This window comes from Amphiura filiformis, chromosome 9 (genome assembly GCF_039555335.1).
Source record: "Amphiura filiformis chromosome 9, Afil_fr2py, whole genome shotgun sequence".
Taxonomy (NCBI): Eukaryota; Metazoa; Echinodermata; class Ophiuroidea; order Amphilepidida; family Amphiuridae; genus Amphiura; species Amphiura filiformis.
Genome location: NC_092636.1, coordinates 33,831,979 through 33,850,475, shown reverse-complemented (window position 1 = coordinate 33,850,475; position 18,497 = coordinate 33,831,979). Strand labels below are relative to the sequence as shown.

At 35.2% G+C, this 18,497-nt stretch overlaps 2 protein-coding genes across 2 annotated transcripts in view; one reads left to right on the top strand and one right to left on the bottom strand.

Moving 5' to 3' along the window:
• The window catches only part of LOC140160905 (coronin-7-like), a 45,303-nt gene extending 41,016 nt beyond the window's left edge, over nucleotides 1–4,287 (top strand). Inside the window, exons 24-25 of the mRNA XM_072184237.1 lie at nucleotides 1,231–1,320; nucleotides 1,901–4,287. Coding sequence (XP_072040338.1) covers nucleotides 1,231–1,320; nucleotides 1,901–1,909 — 99 coding nt within the window. The 3' untranslated portion in view covers nucleotides 1,910–4,287. The remainder of the gene's footprint in view (nucleotides 1–1,230; nucleotides 1,321–1,900) is intronic.
• Nucleotides 4,288–10,152: 5,865 nt separating this feature from the next.
• On the bottom strand, nucleotides 10,153–18,480 carry LOC140160906 (ubiquitin-fold modifier 1-like). Its single transcript, XM_072184238.1, is given in 5 exon segments — nucleotides 10,153–13,921; nucleotides 14,734–14,773; nucleotides 15,264–15,316; nucleotides 18,246–18,319; nucleotides 18,414–18,480. Coding segments are annotated over 5 exon segments (273 nt in total). The 5' UTR covers nucleotides 18,416–18,480; the 3' UTR covers nucleotides 10,153–13,817.
• Nucleotides 18,481–18,497: the final 17 nt, after the last annotated feature.

Here is an 18,497-nt window from a genome sequence, read left to right as displayed (position 1 = left end):
GCCTCTCCCTCATGTTGTGATATTGAATACTGTTATCTTTCTTCTAGTTATTGAGTGCAATGGTGAATAAGTTAGCAGACAAGAATGATGAGCCCCTCCCTCATGTTGTGATATTGAATACTGTTATCTTTCTTATAGTTATTGAGTGCAATGGTGAATAAGTTAGCAGACAAGAATGATGAGCCTCTCCCTCATGTTGTGATATTGAATACTGTTATCTCTCTTCTAGTTATTGAGTGCAATGGTGAATAAGTTAGCAGACAAGAATGATGAGCCACTCCATCATGTTGTGATATTGAATACTGTTATCTTTCTTCTAGTTATTGAGTGCAATGGTGAATAAGTTAGCAGACAAGAATGATGAGCCTCTCCCTCATGTTGTGATATTGAATACTGTTATCTCTCTTCTAGTTATTGAGTGCAATGGTGAATAAGTTAGCAGACAAGAATGATGAGCCTCTCCCTCATGTTGTGATATTGAATACTGTTATCTTTCTTCTAGTTATTGAGTGCAATGGTGAATAAGTTAGCAGACAAGAATGATGAGCCTCTCCCTCATGTTGTGATATTGAATACTGTTATCTCTCTTCTAGTTATTGAGTGCAATGGTGAATAAGTTAGCAGACAAGAATGATGAGCCTCTCCCTCATGTTGTGATATTGAATACTGTTATCTTTCTTCTAGTTATTGAGTGCAATGGTGAATAAGTTAGCAGACAAGAATGATGAGCCCCTCCCTCATGTTGTGATATTGAATACTGTTATCTTTCTTCTAGTTATTGAGTGCAATGGTGAATAAGTTAGCAGACAAGAATGATGAGCCCCTCCCTCATGTTGTGATATTGAATACTGTTATCTCTCTTCTAGTTATTGAGTGCAATGGTGAATAAGTTAGCAGACAAGAATGATGAGCCTCTCCCTCATGTTGTGATATTGAATACTGTTATCTTTCTTCTAGTTATTGAGTGCAATGGTGAATAAGTTAGCAGACAAGAATGATGAGCCTCTCCCTCATGTTGTGATATTGAATACTGTTATCTTTCTTCTAGTTATTGAGTGCAATGGTGAATAAGTTAGCAGACAAGAATGATGAGCCTCTCCCTCATGTTGTGATATTGAATACTGTTATCTTTCTTCTAGTTATTGAGTGCAATGGTGAATAAGTTAGCAGACAAGAATGATGAGCCTCTCCCTCATGTTGTGATATTGAATACTGTTATCTTTCTTCTAGTTATTGAGTGCAATGGTGAATAAGTTAGCAGACAAGAATGATGAGCCTCTCCCTCAAGAACAGTTTGAAGGTGTCGATGAAGATGAATGGGTAAGGCAATTGAGATTTGGTTTTAAAAATTTTAGGTTTAGAATATTGCTTTGTAAACATATGTGACCATCCACTGCAAATGGCTGTAATGTCGGCAGAACTTATTTTGAGGAATGATCCATTAAACTACTCAAAAACATAGTAAACAAAGGATTTGTCAACCCTTTTACTGATTTTTACTACCTTTCAAGCAAGCAACAGGGGCATGTTTAAGCTTATTTTGAGGAGAAAATTCATGTCCAATATCTCAAAAAGTTAAATCACTGACATTGTAGCCCATTTGTGGTGGACGGCCACATAATAGTTTGTTATTCTTAGTAAAACAACTTGATTTCTGATGTAGTAACCAATTTGGAATTCATTTATTATAATGTAAACTCTTCTTGGTCACTCAGTCGAGTAAAGGTAAACAACTTTCCTTTTTCGGTCTTATCCCGTTAATATTGAAAGTCTCATTTGTAATGTGCATAGTGCTTAAAGACAAGAACAATGTATAAAAATAAACAACAACAAAAATCATGTAATATTTCTTGCTGTAGCTTCTGATAATAACATTTCCTGTTCTTTATCCCATTTACAGAGTGATTGAGTTGTCAGCATTATCTGTGGGAGAACCAATTGAAATGAGGAGCATCTCTGCCAAAATTGAGAGGTTGATTCTATTCCTTCAATATACTTGCCAAACCCAGGGATACTCTTTCTATCTATGGTCTACACGAGAGCGGGATTCACATCAATGTGCACTGGGGATCTGCATCCATAATATCAAGTGTCTACATTACTCTCTGATTTGCATTTGGGAAATGATTACTTAGTGAGCAGGTTTCTTGTAAGTTTGTTACAAAACGTTACAGTGTGTGTCTGTGCGTAGGGCACTCATGATGCGGTGCCGTGTACGTGTAGGGCGTTTGTCGTGAACAAAAGATCACACTGATTCGCATCTCAAGAGTGCAGTACTTGTTAATTACCAGCAGATACAGTGTCTGCAGGCAGAGGTAATTACTTCTAAACTGATCAAAAAAGACCCCAAGTCAAAAGGCAGAATTTGCATTGTTATTTATTGACAGCTACTACCTTATGACTTGGAATTAACCTTAAGTTATATTATGTAATTGTAATTACGCATTCATTTGTGCATGTATTGTATGGGTAAAAAATGAATGCAAGTTATTTGAATATTTAAAGTAATTACATGTATAACCAGATCTCACAGGTTGAGAAGTCGATGTTGAATTAGAGTTGAATCAACGGTTGACGTTTGGATTTGAATGTCCAATCAAACCGCATTGCAACTCTATTACAACCCGATTTCAACATTGGAATGTAGTTGACAATGCGTCGGAGTTGGGTTGAAGATGGATTACGATGTTGGCCACATTTCAGCAGAAATAAGGTTGATGATCGAAGAGTTGACACATGGAATCAACATCAAATCAATGTTGACTTTTCAACTTGAGCCCTCTATGAAATCATGCAGGTATTATGCATGGTAATATTCCCATCACAGTTCCTTTTGCACTTGTCAATGCATGGTGTGCCCTAATTGGCTATTTCAGTATATCCTGAAAGCCTTCAAAAATCTACCTGAAATATGCGTTGTCATCAATGTGCATATCGTTACTGCACATGCTAACATGGGCATTGATGATGATCTAGCCACGGTTTCTTTGCAAAGAATTCTGGAAATTACTGACAAAATGAATTACTGCAGAAAGCAAGCCAAGCATGCAGTCCTTGTGTTTTATCAACTAATGAGATATGGGATGTTTAGGTAAAAATATTGGTCTGTACTGACAATAGTACTTGAATCTTTGTTACACCAACTATGTGATGTTGTCCTTTCATGTGTCTCTAATTATAATGTGTGCCTATTACTTAATTTAAAACAGTAGCAAAACACCTAAAATGTGAGATTTTATAATGATCAAAGAAACATTAAACAATTTTCATCATAGAAAGCAAAATTATACTTCTATGCTACTCAAATTTGGTACGTACACTCACCGGAGTGCTTTCACCGGGTTAACCGGCGTCTTCAGCGAATGTTATTGCTCTGAAGACTGTTGTTGCTAGTGATATAGTACTAGGACACCTCCGATGACGTCACAGATGTTGATGACGTCAAACAGGAAGATGTTGTGCCACCCCTTGGTTCCGGGGGGTCATGAGGTTGTCCCAGACAGGGTCGATGTCTAACCCTTCTGGGACTTTTAGTTCTAATATGGATTGCTTCCAAGACCCTACGAGGGAAGTTCTTGGACTCCCTCTCTATCACTTTTACATTTTCCCAGTCAATCTGTTGCCCTTTGCTCCTGTCCATGTGTTCCTTGATCGCTGACTTGGAACTGGCCGCTTTGGATTTAAGTTCTGTTAGCCTCTTTTCGAGCTTGCGCAATGTACTTCTGAAAAGTAATACATTAATCTTATAGGAAATGAGTCAAGGAAACCAATTATCACATTTATATTTCCATAAGTCTTATGGTTCTTGAGTTAAGGCCAATACTATATCAATATGATAGTTTTGGGTGTTTTCTCCCTCCCAAGAAAAAGCATGCACATGGGACAAACATGGCACTCACCCCTTGATTGGGATCTCCTTCATCTGGTGTGTCTCAATATTTGAGTGCAAACCCTGCTAGATCATGCTCCCCTCCGATTCACCTTAATCAAACCAGGAAACAGTCTCAGATTTAACATGTTGATTATGAACAGGTGTTTTTATTTTGTATCCCAATTTAATTTGCTTCATGAAATTTGATCAATTCATTCCACATATCATGTCTGAAGTAGATTTAGATTTTAACTTTATTTTGGATAAAATGAATATTTTTGTAATGTATTTCATTATATTTTGCAGTGTTGAACAAATGATCTAATAATTATTATCACCAGTACTCTCAAATTAAGAACAAAAAGTCACAAATATTTATGTGATGTTTCAGTTTTATCCATTGTTTTGTCAAATTTCTTTCATTAAACAAAAAGCTCTCAATATGAAATGATTTTCCCTATCTGTCACATAAAATATGAAATTATTAGCAGCATGAATTTTTCTATGTATATTTTGTATGTAACACACAATTACACAGATTTGTAACATAGCCTACAAGATGTCAAATTAAATGATTATATAGTTGTGCATGTTAATGAGTAAAGCTTCCATCCAGGTATTGGACAAAACTATTCTATATCCTGGTTTAGGTATCTGGCGATAATTTATGTACTTAAATTTTGATACAAACGGTGTAATATCAATGGCCAGTATTACCAAATTTGAGTAATGGAATATTGTTTCTTGCCATAAATAATCAAGAGGAGTGCACCACACAATAATGATTCCTCTTTCTGCCTGTGCTGGGTAGACCTTTTCTCACATATTCAAAACCATGATTAGTACATTGCTAATTATCATGCATTGGCTCACATGCCCATTTCATCTACTTACATACTACAAGTTCATTTTTATTTCATGACAGCACATTGAAATTTGGTCTTATGCACATATGGAATGAATGGCCATTTCAATATTGGATAACACTGGACTTTTTTGATTTGTTCATCCATTAGTCAGTGATTCTATTCCTACCTCTATGTGCTAACACCCATTTTAGTCCACATTTGGAAATACTGGCCAAAGTTTCTATCTCAAACTCTCAAACTTCCTAGAATTTCTAGATATAACATGTTCTATGTCAATTGTAAATTTCCTGAATATTTTATATGAAATGTAGTTTTCTTACTGTTTATATAATTATGTCTTTCTTCGATTTCAATACTATCTTTCTTACATGGACATACCATCTGATATCTCTTTCTGATGCATCTATTCCAAAAGCAATATGCAAATACTTAATAATCATACATTGTCATAATAAGTAGTAAAGTAATGTATGATTATTTTATGAGCTTGGAACATTAACTAAGCACAATTCACTTCTCATGAAAATCACTTTGAAGTTGGTCATAAGTACTTTTTAGAATAGCTGATCTTTGAAAGAGTAGACTTTACTAATCCCAGAAATGATCCAGAAAGAGCAAACTTTAGTAATCCAACCAACCTTTGAGGTTAAGTTATGATTATAATCAGGGTGATTTAGTTCTTTGTAGTTGGGTTTGATTGTCATGTTGGTGTGTGAAATGGCTATTGCAGTTGAAATCCATACACCCCTGTGGACATGATCTTAATCTCCCACACAGAGGTTGTAGATTTCTAATGGAGTTATCCATTCAGGTAACCCCATTTGATTTACATTACCCCCTGTGTAGAATATTGAGATCATGTCTTCCATAGGGGGTGTATGGATTTCATATTTAGAGTTTGGAAAGGTGCACCCAATTTAGAATGTATCTAGAAGACAATTGTAGAAAAGCAGAAATTATTGAAAAAACAAAAAAGTGAACTTTATTAAATAGACTATGTAGAGTAGCCAACTAATGAATGTGTAGGATAGCTGATCGTCACATTACAGGCTGTGACCAGTCAAACATTCCTCAAAATGAAAATGAATGAAAAACATCAGTAAGTTCTCACTAGCTATAGGGTATGGTTTGTTGATTATATTTCTGTCACAGATGTACAAAGTACCGTGTATAAGTACTGTGAAGCTGTAAAGTGGGGCTCTCTTAAGTAGACAGGGGCCGATCTCTTTGTAAAACTAATAACAAGTGAGCAAGTGTGTATGTTGTATAATGTTCTTCCTATAATGCATCAAGATTCATGTTCTTCCATTTAATCTTTTAATTATAAGTTATGTACAAAATATATTACCATACTTACAAATGATAAAATGCAGCTTTTCAAATTTGAACTTAATTAAACTTTTATATTCTCTATTCTTTTTTCACCAAACTACCACACAAAAACAATGTATTTTCATATATTTTGTAAATTGTTTATAAAAGTTCCTATTTTAAGAAATCATATGTATTTTGATTTAAAATTATTCCAGTTTTTTTTTAAATTGTGATTTACACTGCATGTTGGTAAGTGTAAAGTCGCCATAAGTATTCTATAATCCCTTATGTCCATACACAATTACACATGTGCATGGCCTGTTGGACAGAAATGGTAAAGCCAATGTTTGTGTGGTTTCATGAATTTTGGATAATAGCGAAATAGCATTCTTGTCCTTGGACAGCTTTTCAAAAAAACTTTGGCAGTGTTTTTAACACACTTCTGTAATAAGGTAGCCTACCATACACCACACAGGGTAGGCAGATTACAATGAAAAAAGAGTTGTCTTAAAAGAGTTGGACTTAACTTGTAAAATAAAAACAAACAGTAATATGTAAATGTGAATATGACAAATGCCATGATTGAATATACTTATGTTGATATCAGCATTTTAGGGTTAGTGTATGTAAATTGAATAGAGCTCTAATCCACAAAAATGTTCAATATCGAACATTCAGCATTTATTATACCTTTTTGGATGACTATGAAAAACAATGATCGTGTGCGACCATCAAAACATTCAATCAATCAATTTATGGCCATTTGTGTTTGTACTCGTCCACATAGTTGAAACCACATTCAATACCCTGCATCAAGTAGCAACACAGTGCATTTTTGGTGTGAACCATCATACGCTCATTGAACACAGTGTGTGATTGGTTGTTTTTGTTTTGTACATGACATCTTTCTGAACTAATTTCCGACCAAAAAGGAATCTCAATTGGGTCTTTTTAGCTATGGGTCAGGACCCTTGTTTCAAGAATTTGTTGAACAAATTTATATTTCTCAAGGAGTACTTTGGCTTTCACCCTCTAAAATACCTCAGTGCAACCTTGGATATATTTTGTGATGTAAAAGGCATAATAAAACAATATTTCAGTATTATTTTGATTATGTGCTAGTCAACCTGAAGCATGATGTAAAATCACACTGTGCTTCTCTGCTGAGTGTGAATTGCAATTAGTGCAATCAAAATCATGTATGTTTCTTGTATTGCCCAGGGGTTGGTGGATTGTAGTGTTATTTCAATGCATTGGAATAGGAATTTGAATTGAATTTGATTTTGGTCATTTGTCAATTCAATTCAGTGAATTGAATCAAAATGTGTTTTTGTTCATTTCAATTCAATTCATTGAATCAAAAATGCATGCAACATGTATTTTGATTCTGCCATTTCACCTGTATTGTCAGCTTATCAGTTGAATAAACTTTCTCCCTGAACAGCTTTTAGCCAAATACCTGGTAAAATGTATCAGTGCTGTGAATTGGAATTGAAATTGGTTAGCAGTTAATTTCAATGCATTGAATTGGAATTGAATCAAAATGATTTAAACCAGAGAAGAATTGAATTGAAATTGCATCAAAATGATTTTATAAAATAAGAATTGAATCTGAATTGAATTGAAATTCATTTTCTGAATCGAAATAACACTATTTTGTACTAGCTCTAAGAAGCCCAAACCTCTTAAGGCTATGTGAAGCATCTTTCCTTCCATTGTTCTTTGGGTTGTACACACAGTTTGTAAACTCTTATCAGAAACATTGGTAGCTTGTTGTCAGGGAAATATGTCCTTCGAATCAACCAAATCAACTCCACCTGCCGTTATACTGATCATGACTTCTACACTGGTGTTGCCATCCATTTTCACTGTTTTGCACATCCTAGCCATAATCCTTCCATAGTATGCACAAGATGTTAAGCTTGTGCTTAGGACCTGTGCAAAATAATACATGCTGGACGCAAGTATAGTATGCTTAATTTTTAAAAAGGATTTGGCAAAACATTTCAACATCACAATTTTATCAGCAAATATTTTCCCAAGGGGCAGTCTACCATGCTACCAACCCCTGTGTTTATGGCCCTGAGCAACTCTCTCGACTGTGTTACCACTGAACAACTATAAAAACAAGACACAGGGTCGTTAAGAGATATTGTCAGTAAGCTGATCCATCAGGACTTAAGTAGGTGAACACAACAAAAACATATTGCTTCATATTTCAATGCAGATAGTCAAAATCTGTGGATATTGTAGTTATAGAATTGACACTGAAATTTTAATAATAGCAGTGAAGATCCTGATATTTTTTCTACAATTTAAAGTAAAAGTTAAGTTCATATCTATGTATACATAAATTTATTTTGTATTTAATTATATTCTAAATATTGAATATAAAAAATGCCAGTTGTGCAAATGTATTAGATATTTCTTAAAATTTATAGATATTATTATACAATATTATTGATCAAGATTTTATTAAATGCATGAACCTACCAGGATATGTGTGTTGTGGTTTTGATGTGTTTGATGTTCTATAAGACACCAAGATCAACAAACAGTGGCATATAAGGGCAGGTGGTTTAATTTTTGGCCCCCACACATGTGTGGGGCTTATGTTATCATCCAGATGGTTGTTTGTTTGGCTGTCCGGGCGGAAGCAAATTCTTTAATCCACTGTGCAGCCCGAACGCAATAATAACGGATCAACTTCAAACTTGGTACGGTCATAGGATATGGTAGCCTGATGTGCTGTATAGTTTTGTGACATGTTATTTGCATATTTATGAATATTAATGAGCTTATTTGCATATTTTGCCTACATTGTCATTGATCCACTCTGCAGGTTAAATGCAATAAGCGATCAACTTCACAATTGGTTTGGTGATTGGATATGCTGGCCTGATGTGCTGTATAGTTTTGTGTCATGTTATTTGCATATTTTGAATATTAATGAGCTTATTTGCATATTATTTGTATTTACAAACCTTCGTTATTTACACACCTTTGTGTGGGGGCCACCTTAATTACGAACCGCGTAATTCTAGTTGACTTCGATATTAAAATTTCTCTGGCCCTGCAGGTCTTTAGAGAGGTGTAAAGGCAGGTCTGGAGTGATTTCCAGGGGCATATGGCCTGGACGAGGGCCCACTTTATTTCCAAATTAGTTACCTGACGCTCACTTGCATGTATGCAACAGGCTCTGAACTACTATGTTATTTTTTTTCAAATTTTTATTAGGAGTAAAATGATACCATTTTCCAGGCACACTTAAACATACAAAGTGAAGGAATAAGTTGAATCACATATTTTACTGTTATAGAAAAGCCACATTTAATTATTAAGGAAATAGTGGAGCTCAGACAAACTGGCATTATAATAAAGGAGAGAAAAAATCAGAACCTCTCTCGATTCAACCAGCACGCACTCCACGATTACATGTCGTTGAGTTCACCACCACACACCACAACAGCTCATGGTGGATCTGCCGCTAATTGAACATGTTTACAATGAATTTATTCTCTCGAAAATGTCTCACGGCCAATGAGACCGCCTCTCTATTTACATTTAATTATTGTTAGTAATGAAAACAAAAATCACAGGTTTACTACTACAAAAAAGACTACATTATACTGCAGAAAAGTTCCAACAGCTTTATAGTAAGTATAACATGCTTATATTCCTACACAAACTTAGATTCTGCTGTAGTGTCTAATATTAAGTGCTTTGCAAAATAATAATGCTCAAAATAAACATTTGCATACAGGCAGTGGCACAACCAGGATTTTCCAGTGCAAGGCAACTTTCAAAGTGGGCACAATTTTTTTAAATGCCTAAAAATCCAAAATATCACAGCTCTGCACCCTTTGTTGATAGACACCAAACCAACCTAGCCTATGCACATCGGATCCCAAAGGATTCTCTCTGCTCCCCATCCCATTTGAGAAGCAAGGGGAGGAGTTGGGGGACCAGTGGACTCCTTGAATTTTGTCCTAACAATATCCCTGCAATACATAATAGGTTAATGGTTCGTCAAACATGAAGTTTTCCTATTCTATGACAAGTTTTTCATATTTTTTAAGTTTTAAAAGATGTCAAACAAACTCCAAAATGTTTTCAATTCCTCCTGCATAATGCAGCAGCAATTGAGTCCAACAATGTTATATCTTTTCTCAAGAGGAAAACTTTCTTGAATTTAGCTTTGTTGTACTGAACAAACATCCAAGCAGAACATTAAGCTCTAGCACCATATAATGTTGACAATCTCGCATTATATCACCGGTGACATACAAGTAAACATGTACATTATCGTAACACTTGTGTTTATGTTCAAATAAGTAGAGGTCAACTTAAGATTTAATTTAAATCTGGTCAACCAGACATACCTATTTTGACGGACGAACCGATGTTGCGACTGAAACCTTCAGTCTTCAGCTGGGTTGTGATGCAAATGACCTTGAGTACCGGACACTTCCGGTATTGATGACAATCGATGAGGAATGTCCTTTATGATCCTGTCCCAGCCGTGTGATAGTTTGGCCCGGACGCCTCCACCACGGAGGGATGGTTGCTCAGCCCTCACCCAGATTGCCTCTTTCACTCCACGCTCAAACCAACGATGCTCGCGATCTAGGATTCAGACATCCTTGGTGTCCGGTGGCTTTCAGATGTAAGAACACTGATGAGTCGCTTCCACTTGAGCTGGCTCTGCGATGTTGTAACATGCGATTGTGAAGAGGTTAGGCGGTTTCTTCTATGTAAGAGATCATAAAGGACATTCCTCGTCGATTGTCATCAATACCGAAGTGTCCGGTACTCAAGGTCATTTGCATCACAACCCAGCTGAAGACTGAAGGTTTCAGTCACAACGCCGGTTCGTCTGTCAAAATAGGTATGTCTGGTTGACCAGATTTAAATTAAATCTTAATTTCAACATACCCAGATGAATGAGAGTCTACACAGTTAGAGGTCAACTTGTTTTGATGTCACAGGTGGAGAAACACAGGATTGCCAAAATGTTTAGCTTTTTGTTTAGCTTTAACTTTTCAAAGGAGTGACTGCATGTAAAACAAAAATTAATGTTTTAAATATAAACAACAAAAATAGAAAAAAAAAATCTATTACTATCCCTGGATCAGTAATGTTAATAATTGTAACACATCTACAGAAACATAAGACAGAGATGGTGCAAATGATCTGGGGAGATGCAAATCATGAAGCTTAATTTATGTGTTCCTTTGGCTTATTACAAATCAGCCGGTATCAGCAGCTACTCGTCATAGATTCAAACGTTAACATTCATGTTCATAAGTAACATTTCCTTGATATTACACCTGCTTGCTAAGTTGCCATTATATTGTAGACAATTTTGTGTATCACTTTCATGATTCACATCTCCCAGTGATACCTTGGAATTATGAGTTAAAGTTTTAGACTGCTGCATTACCCTGTACCTCTCAGCAGGATGCTCTAAAGTAAGCATCATCATTGTGGTATGCACTGGTGATTATAGCATACATATATGTCAAACTGGACACACAGGAAATAACTTTCAACAATTGTAAAACACATGTATTTAACATAGACAACATAGAATTGGAAAATATTTTGGTATTCGGAAATGAGTATCATGATGTTACGTTTAGTTTATCTAGCTATGAGTATTTACGTTTCACAATGACCAGTAAAGAATTCTACAATAATTAATTCATACAATTTAAAAAAATCATAATGATAAAAAAATCATAAACATTGACGTGTCCTCATCATGGGCAACTAAATATTGTGCCCATCCACCACAAACCTCTCATAAAGTTAACCCTGTGTAAATTTTGTTTATTTCATATTCAGAAAGTATTATGTCATAAGCTTTAAAATGATACATTGATTCATACAATATCCAGATGTAGACCAGTCTGAAACCAGACCCACATGGTTGGTTGAAATTGGCATTTTTTGACATCATGAATATGACTTTCCCATTTTGCATGGTAACTCAGAATCAAATGTGCTAACTTTACAAGAGGTTTGTGATGGAAGGTCACATATGCTCGATGTGATCAGCCTAAATCGTAGTTTGTCCCTAATAATGATTTTGATATGCAACCAAAAAAAAAGCATTCAACTCCCTAGTATTTTATTCTTTGAGCAAAACTAAAATTACCATATCTCTTGATCCAAAAATCAAATTGTGATGGAATGTTCAGAAAACAAAGCTCTGAAAATGATTGATGCATTGACATAATTATTAAAAATGCACTTTGATTTTATTCGACAAATGACTTCTTTTGCTTGATCACATCACATATTGGCATTGAAGTCAGAACCAGTATTTTTATTTTCAGAACCTCTTTCGGCACTAAACATCAATCAAGAAAGGACTTAGGAGATATGAGCCTTTTACATAATTTGCCATATTTTTCAACATTCAAAATGGACAAAACTTCTCTATAAATTCTCTATTGCAAATAAATGTTTCTTCACAAATCATCATGTAAATTGTAACAAACATTCTTTCTTTAGGCCAAAACAAAAGGTTTGTCTCAAAGCTCATGAGTGGTTTGAAAACAAATGTGAAATGCAATTTTTTTCTTATTCCTGACTTGGTATTTTTATTTTGTTTTGAGAAAAAAAAAAGCTTTTCACCAAATTTTGCCAGACAAATCATTTTTTTTTTTAATTCTGCATTTCTTTTTTTTTTCTTCAAATTATGCGATTTTACAAATGCGTGCTTTGAGTTTTGAGACAAACCATTTTATTGGCCTTATGGAAAGGGTTACATCATACATGTACCCGTATTTGTTCCATTAACTGACCCATGCCCCTATAAGCACCTACCCAGCGACTTTACTACACATCATTGTCACGACGGATCCATGCAACTACTCATTTATCTAACACAGAACCAGATAAAATCCATATTCTGGGCCATTGTTTACATATGCAAGTAAGTAAAGTTAGTAAACAATATAAAAAATAAGCACCCACCCAAAATGACTTTGCTAAGTGCCGGGCGTTAATGAACTGAATACGGTGCTTGCAAATTATAATGTTTGCAATTTTGAAAACCAATAAAATCTGCGAGTTACACTTTGCTCTTTTAAAATACTATAACACTTAGAACCAGACTTACAAATACTTTCCTTGCTTAGCTATAATGGGCTATTTCGGTTGAAATCTATACCCACTATGGAAGACATGACCTTAATCTTCCACAGGGAGTGGGAAATCTACACTACAATCATGTGGGAGATTCAGGGGGTGTATGGATTTCACTGGAATAACCCAATAACAAGGGCTATTTTGAACAGATTCTAAGGAATGTAGCACTTATTTGTAGTTCTTGATACTGACAAAGTGACAATGTTTTTTTGGTTTTTTCCTTGAGGGCTGTTTTGTGGGGAGGGGAAGCAAATTGTCCTTAGCCCTTGCATATTTTGAGCAGTGTTTGGATCCTTCTCAAATTCATTTTTTTAAATCCACCCATCTGGAAGCTTAATGTTATGAATAGTATGATCTAGGCTCAACATTATGAAGAAAAAATAATCAATATAGATGGCAAGGTCCTGCAGGCTGGGTTCTTCAAAAGTAATAAACTCATTCATCTTCCATCGTAATACAGAATAAATCGCCTTCCATGGGAGTTGAACTCAAGACCTCTGGACTGGAGCTTGATGATGATATCACCACTTGAGTCCATGATAGTTGCTTTCTTTGTTAATATAATAATATATTAATTACAATCCCATATATACAGTTAAAGTTTGCTAGCTATGTCCTCCTACTCTGTCCCTTGGTATAATCCTGAGTTCTGAGCCATGTTTTAGGAATACATTGCCGGCACTCTGAGCTGGATTAATTCCTATACCATCTGTTGGAATCAAACAAGATTCAAAGTTAATACCAATCAAATCAGTATCAAACCCACTGACTAAATTGTATCAAACCCCTAAATCAAATTATCAACAAATGTGATAGCAACATTGATACTGAATTGGACTCTGTCATTTTTGACATTTGCTTAAAAAGTTACCTTGTTACTCGGAGTCTTGGCTAGCAGCAACGTAGCTTGCGACACCGAAACGGCGTCTTCCTTCATTCATTTGTAAACGTCACTACGCTGAATGAAGACGCTGTGATTGTGTCGCTAGCTACATCGGTGCCAACCAAGACTCTGAAAAAATAACTTTTAAGCAAATGTCAAAAATCGATATTTGGAATGAATAACAGCGAAGCTATACTGCTTACCACAGCATGCTTAAAACTAGTGTGGTCACAAATTTCTAAGCAAGAGCAATCATTAGCTGCCAATGGTACAAATTTCTCAGTGTGTATCATTTTGGCCCAGTATTTTCAGTCCATATATACCATGCATTTTTTAGGGAAATTTGGGTTACTTCTTCATGTGATTTTTCCAAAAATTAGGGTTAAGGTTAGGGTTAGATTAAGGTTAGGATTAGGATTAGATTACCTTACACAAAATAATTACATGAAGGATCTACCAAAATTTGTCTTCTTGCTGATCTGCTAAAAATATTCTGCTGAGATGATTATATTCTATTAAAATTTGCAATTTTGCACAATTTTTTTACTGTCTCAAAATCAAAGTGAATTTTGTTGTAAAACATGTCAAAAAGAAGTGCATACATTGCATCTTTTGGTAAATTTCTAATAGTATCTTACCATTGGTTATAATTGCACTAGTTGCTGGTGGCACACGGAACTGTAGGGAATTGAAAAATAAAACAACATGTAAGTCCCAAACTCCCATTCTTTTTTTTTTTACTTCATATTTGTTCATTTTCACTTATACAAGTATTTTTTTTTCAATTTCATAAACAGAGCTATAATTATAAAGCTACATTGCACTACATATCATGAACCGAGATCAGTAATTTTGAAATGACAGTCTCTAGTAACACTTATTTTTGCAGACTATGAGAATGAAAAATTAACATAAAGTTGAATTTTTGTGAATAAAAACAACTGCAATTTGTGAATTAGATATTTGAAAGACAATACTTTGTACAAGTTTCTTTCACCAAAGTGGCCGACACATTAAAGTTGACACAAATATTTAAAAATAGGCGGTTCTTCTAACCATGTGACCCCCTGGCTGGGCGGTCAGTAAACTTGTACCTCAGGTGACCCCTGGTGACCCCAAAATCATGTGCAACCTAATTAGGCCAGCAAGCATACAATACCGTATTTACCTCTTCTGCTGCAAATTTTAAAACTGCAAAGTAAAAGGTGTCCTTCAGGCACGCTTAATCTGAAGAAAAAGTTTCAAAAAACAATTATTAAAAATCTAGGCCTACTGATCAATGATTGATTGATTAATGTAACACTTCCTAAAAAGTTTGTTTCAAATGACATTTTACTCTCACACATATGGGTATGCATCTTTAGATAAGACATCAACAAGCTACTTGAAATACACAGCACGTGTTGGAACTCCTGGTCGGAGCCAGGAGATTCAATTATGGAACTGAGTATGTACTAGCCCGAGTAGTACTCACACCTCCGTCACTACGAGTTCCACTGTCATGGCGAGGAAGGAACCAATAGGGCCATGATGTGTCGGGCTAAGTACATGAGTATGTAGGTATGAAAGGTGAATTCCAATTTGCCATCAAACCACATCATTTTATATATCAAATTACAGCCCTTGAGACAGAAAGCCAAAACTGCAAACCGTTTTGTCATAGCACTTTCCGTAGCAAAGTTACATCTTGTCAAAGATTGACTTTCATCAAAAGATTCAGCTAACAAAACAGCAGATCTTAAAACAGTGATAGTCTCATGATGATAGCAGCTTTTCTATGTGGAACTGCTATCAAAATCCCTCTAAAATTACATGTGCGATTGTCTCATCACCAAAAAAATCATATATTTGGGTAGACAATACCATAGTCGATTTTTGATAAAAAAATATGTTATTTATCATGATGAATGCATTCAGTTGAACTCGAAGTTATACTGATTTATTACATCAAAATACTAGTGGTTATGAAAAAATTTAAATAATATTAATGACAGTAACAGTAAAGGCTTATATTATTGAATGCAACATATTATAATCACACTTCAATACTGAACAATTCTGATTTTAGAATCAACCCGTTTATTAATCATGAAAGCCTGAGTTAAAATCCGACTATATACTTTGCATATTTAACAGGACTTTGACCGGGGACTTAGTCCCTAAGACACACGAGAACACACACTGTCAATCATACTTGTTTATCAAATTAATCCAATTTAACATGTTTAACCACAAGTACAAAGTTGGGCGCTTTAAGACACGCTCATGCACCTAGTACACAAAAAGCGCTGCACAGTTGTTTACGATATGAGTTATCAATGGTATAAATGGCATGTGCCTAGAGGATGTAAACCATAACGAGATCTGGGCGACCAATCACAAGCCAGATCCATTTAAAGATATTTAGATCTATGCATTATATCATGGCCAATTTTAGTAGGCCAGAAATCCGACAATCTCATCCATAGAATGTTGACCGCAATGCAAAGTAAGTAGTCCACTTGGGAAGCCAACAAACAGAGGGAGTATGGTGACTAAAAGATCAGATCAGACATGAAAATCTATCAATTGTGCACACATTAATTTAATTAGAGTTTTAAGAGTATGCGAATGGGCATAGTACAACAAGTCATACCTAGAATATTTTCTCAATTTGAATTTTATCCTTTCTAGGTATGACTGATTTTACCATAAAATTTGCGTCAAATCGCGATGTCATGATATGTGTACCATGTTTTTTAGGCTCCCCGATTGCCGATTACATAGACGAGAGCAACTGGTAAACAGCGAACCTGTGCTGTACCGGGCTGCTATTCAATTATGCGTGGTTCATGGGTGTCAGGGTGACATGTATTTTCAATGTAAAATGCCTAGAATACGATGATCCACCAAAAATAAAAAAATCACCGTATAGATCCCTGACTACGGAGAAGTCTAGACTAAGCTCGCCAGTCCTCACGATACATACCGTATCAAGGACTGGCTCATCACGCCATTTTGTCTGTCTATGGAAAATACACACTTTAACGATTTACATGAGGTCAGAAATTTGAAAAAAAATTCATCAATATATATATAAAAGTGGTACCAACCTTATTGTGCTTGCTAATTTAAGACTCGATTGAAACAAAATTAAGGATCAAATGCATTTTAGTGTCCAAAAGGCAAAATTATCAAATCAAAGTTTCACTCGATTTCTGCACCCTTATGAAGGGTTCAGAATCGAATTGAGAATAAAAATATCCGATCTTTGCGATCAAAAAACACAAAATTACAACTTTAAACATAGGCTACTATTGGCAAAAGACATGATTACCAAACAATATATAATAGAAACTTCGACGTCAACTTCTCAAAATATTTGAGAAATATACTCACTAAACATTGAGAAAGTCGCGAATCCAATTCCCATTCAAGCGTGTGGGGAAACTGAAAGTGCATAATCCCCACTAGAGAAGTCTTGGGTCAAGTGAAGTATAGACAACATATTTATGTAGGTTTCCTTGAGCTAGAGTTCTTTTAAATTTCTATGTAAATATATATTGTGTTTGGGCCCCGGTTTAGGCCATTTTGGCTGCAAATGTGTTAACTGAGGTTTCCCTCTCATACCTACATCATGGTAGGTAATATACATGCCTACATGACCTAAGAGTACGTATTGTAGGTATGCTAGGTGAATTCAAATTTGCCATCAAACTGCATCATTTTATATATCAAATTAAAGCCCTTGTGAGTAAACAAAGCCAAAACTGAAAACCTTTTTTTTTTCATAGCACTTTCTGTAGCAAAGTTACATCTTGTCAAAGATTGACTTTCATCAAAAAAGATTCAGCTAGCAAAATTCCCCAAAGCGGCATTTCGGGGTGTTTCTAGATCTTACTCTCATTATGATAGCAGCTTTTTTAATGGAACTGCTATCAAAATCCTCTAAAATTCCATATGTGCGATTGTCTTATCACCATAAAAATCATATATTTGGGTCAAGTGAAGTATAGAAAACATATTTATGTAGGTTTCCTTCTTCGGCCAGTTGTTTTAAATTTCTATGTAAATATGCATTGACATTGTCGGTGAATTTGGCTGACTAGCAAATGTGTTAACTAAGGTTTGCCTGGCATACCTACGTATTGTGATGTGTGTAAGCTTAAACATATGGGAGGTACTTACACTTTGTACGGTAATTTTGGATCTGATGTCAGCGTGATCTTGAAAGTAACCTTCGACCTGTAAAAGAAAAGCAACACATTAATCAATATATTTAATCTAATCTGATACCAGATTTGTATAAAAGCTGCAAACAGTATTGGAAAATACTCACATGTTGACAGATTTTCAGCTTCCACGTATTGCAAAACCGGAAGTCAACAAATGAGTGAGCAGAGTTTCTAGATTTAAAACAGAA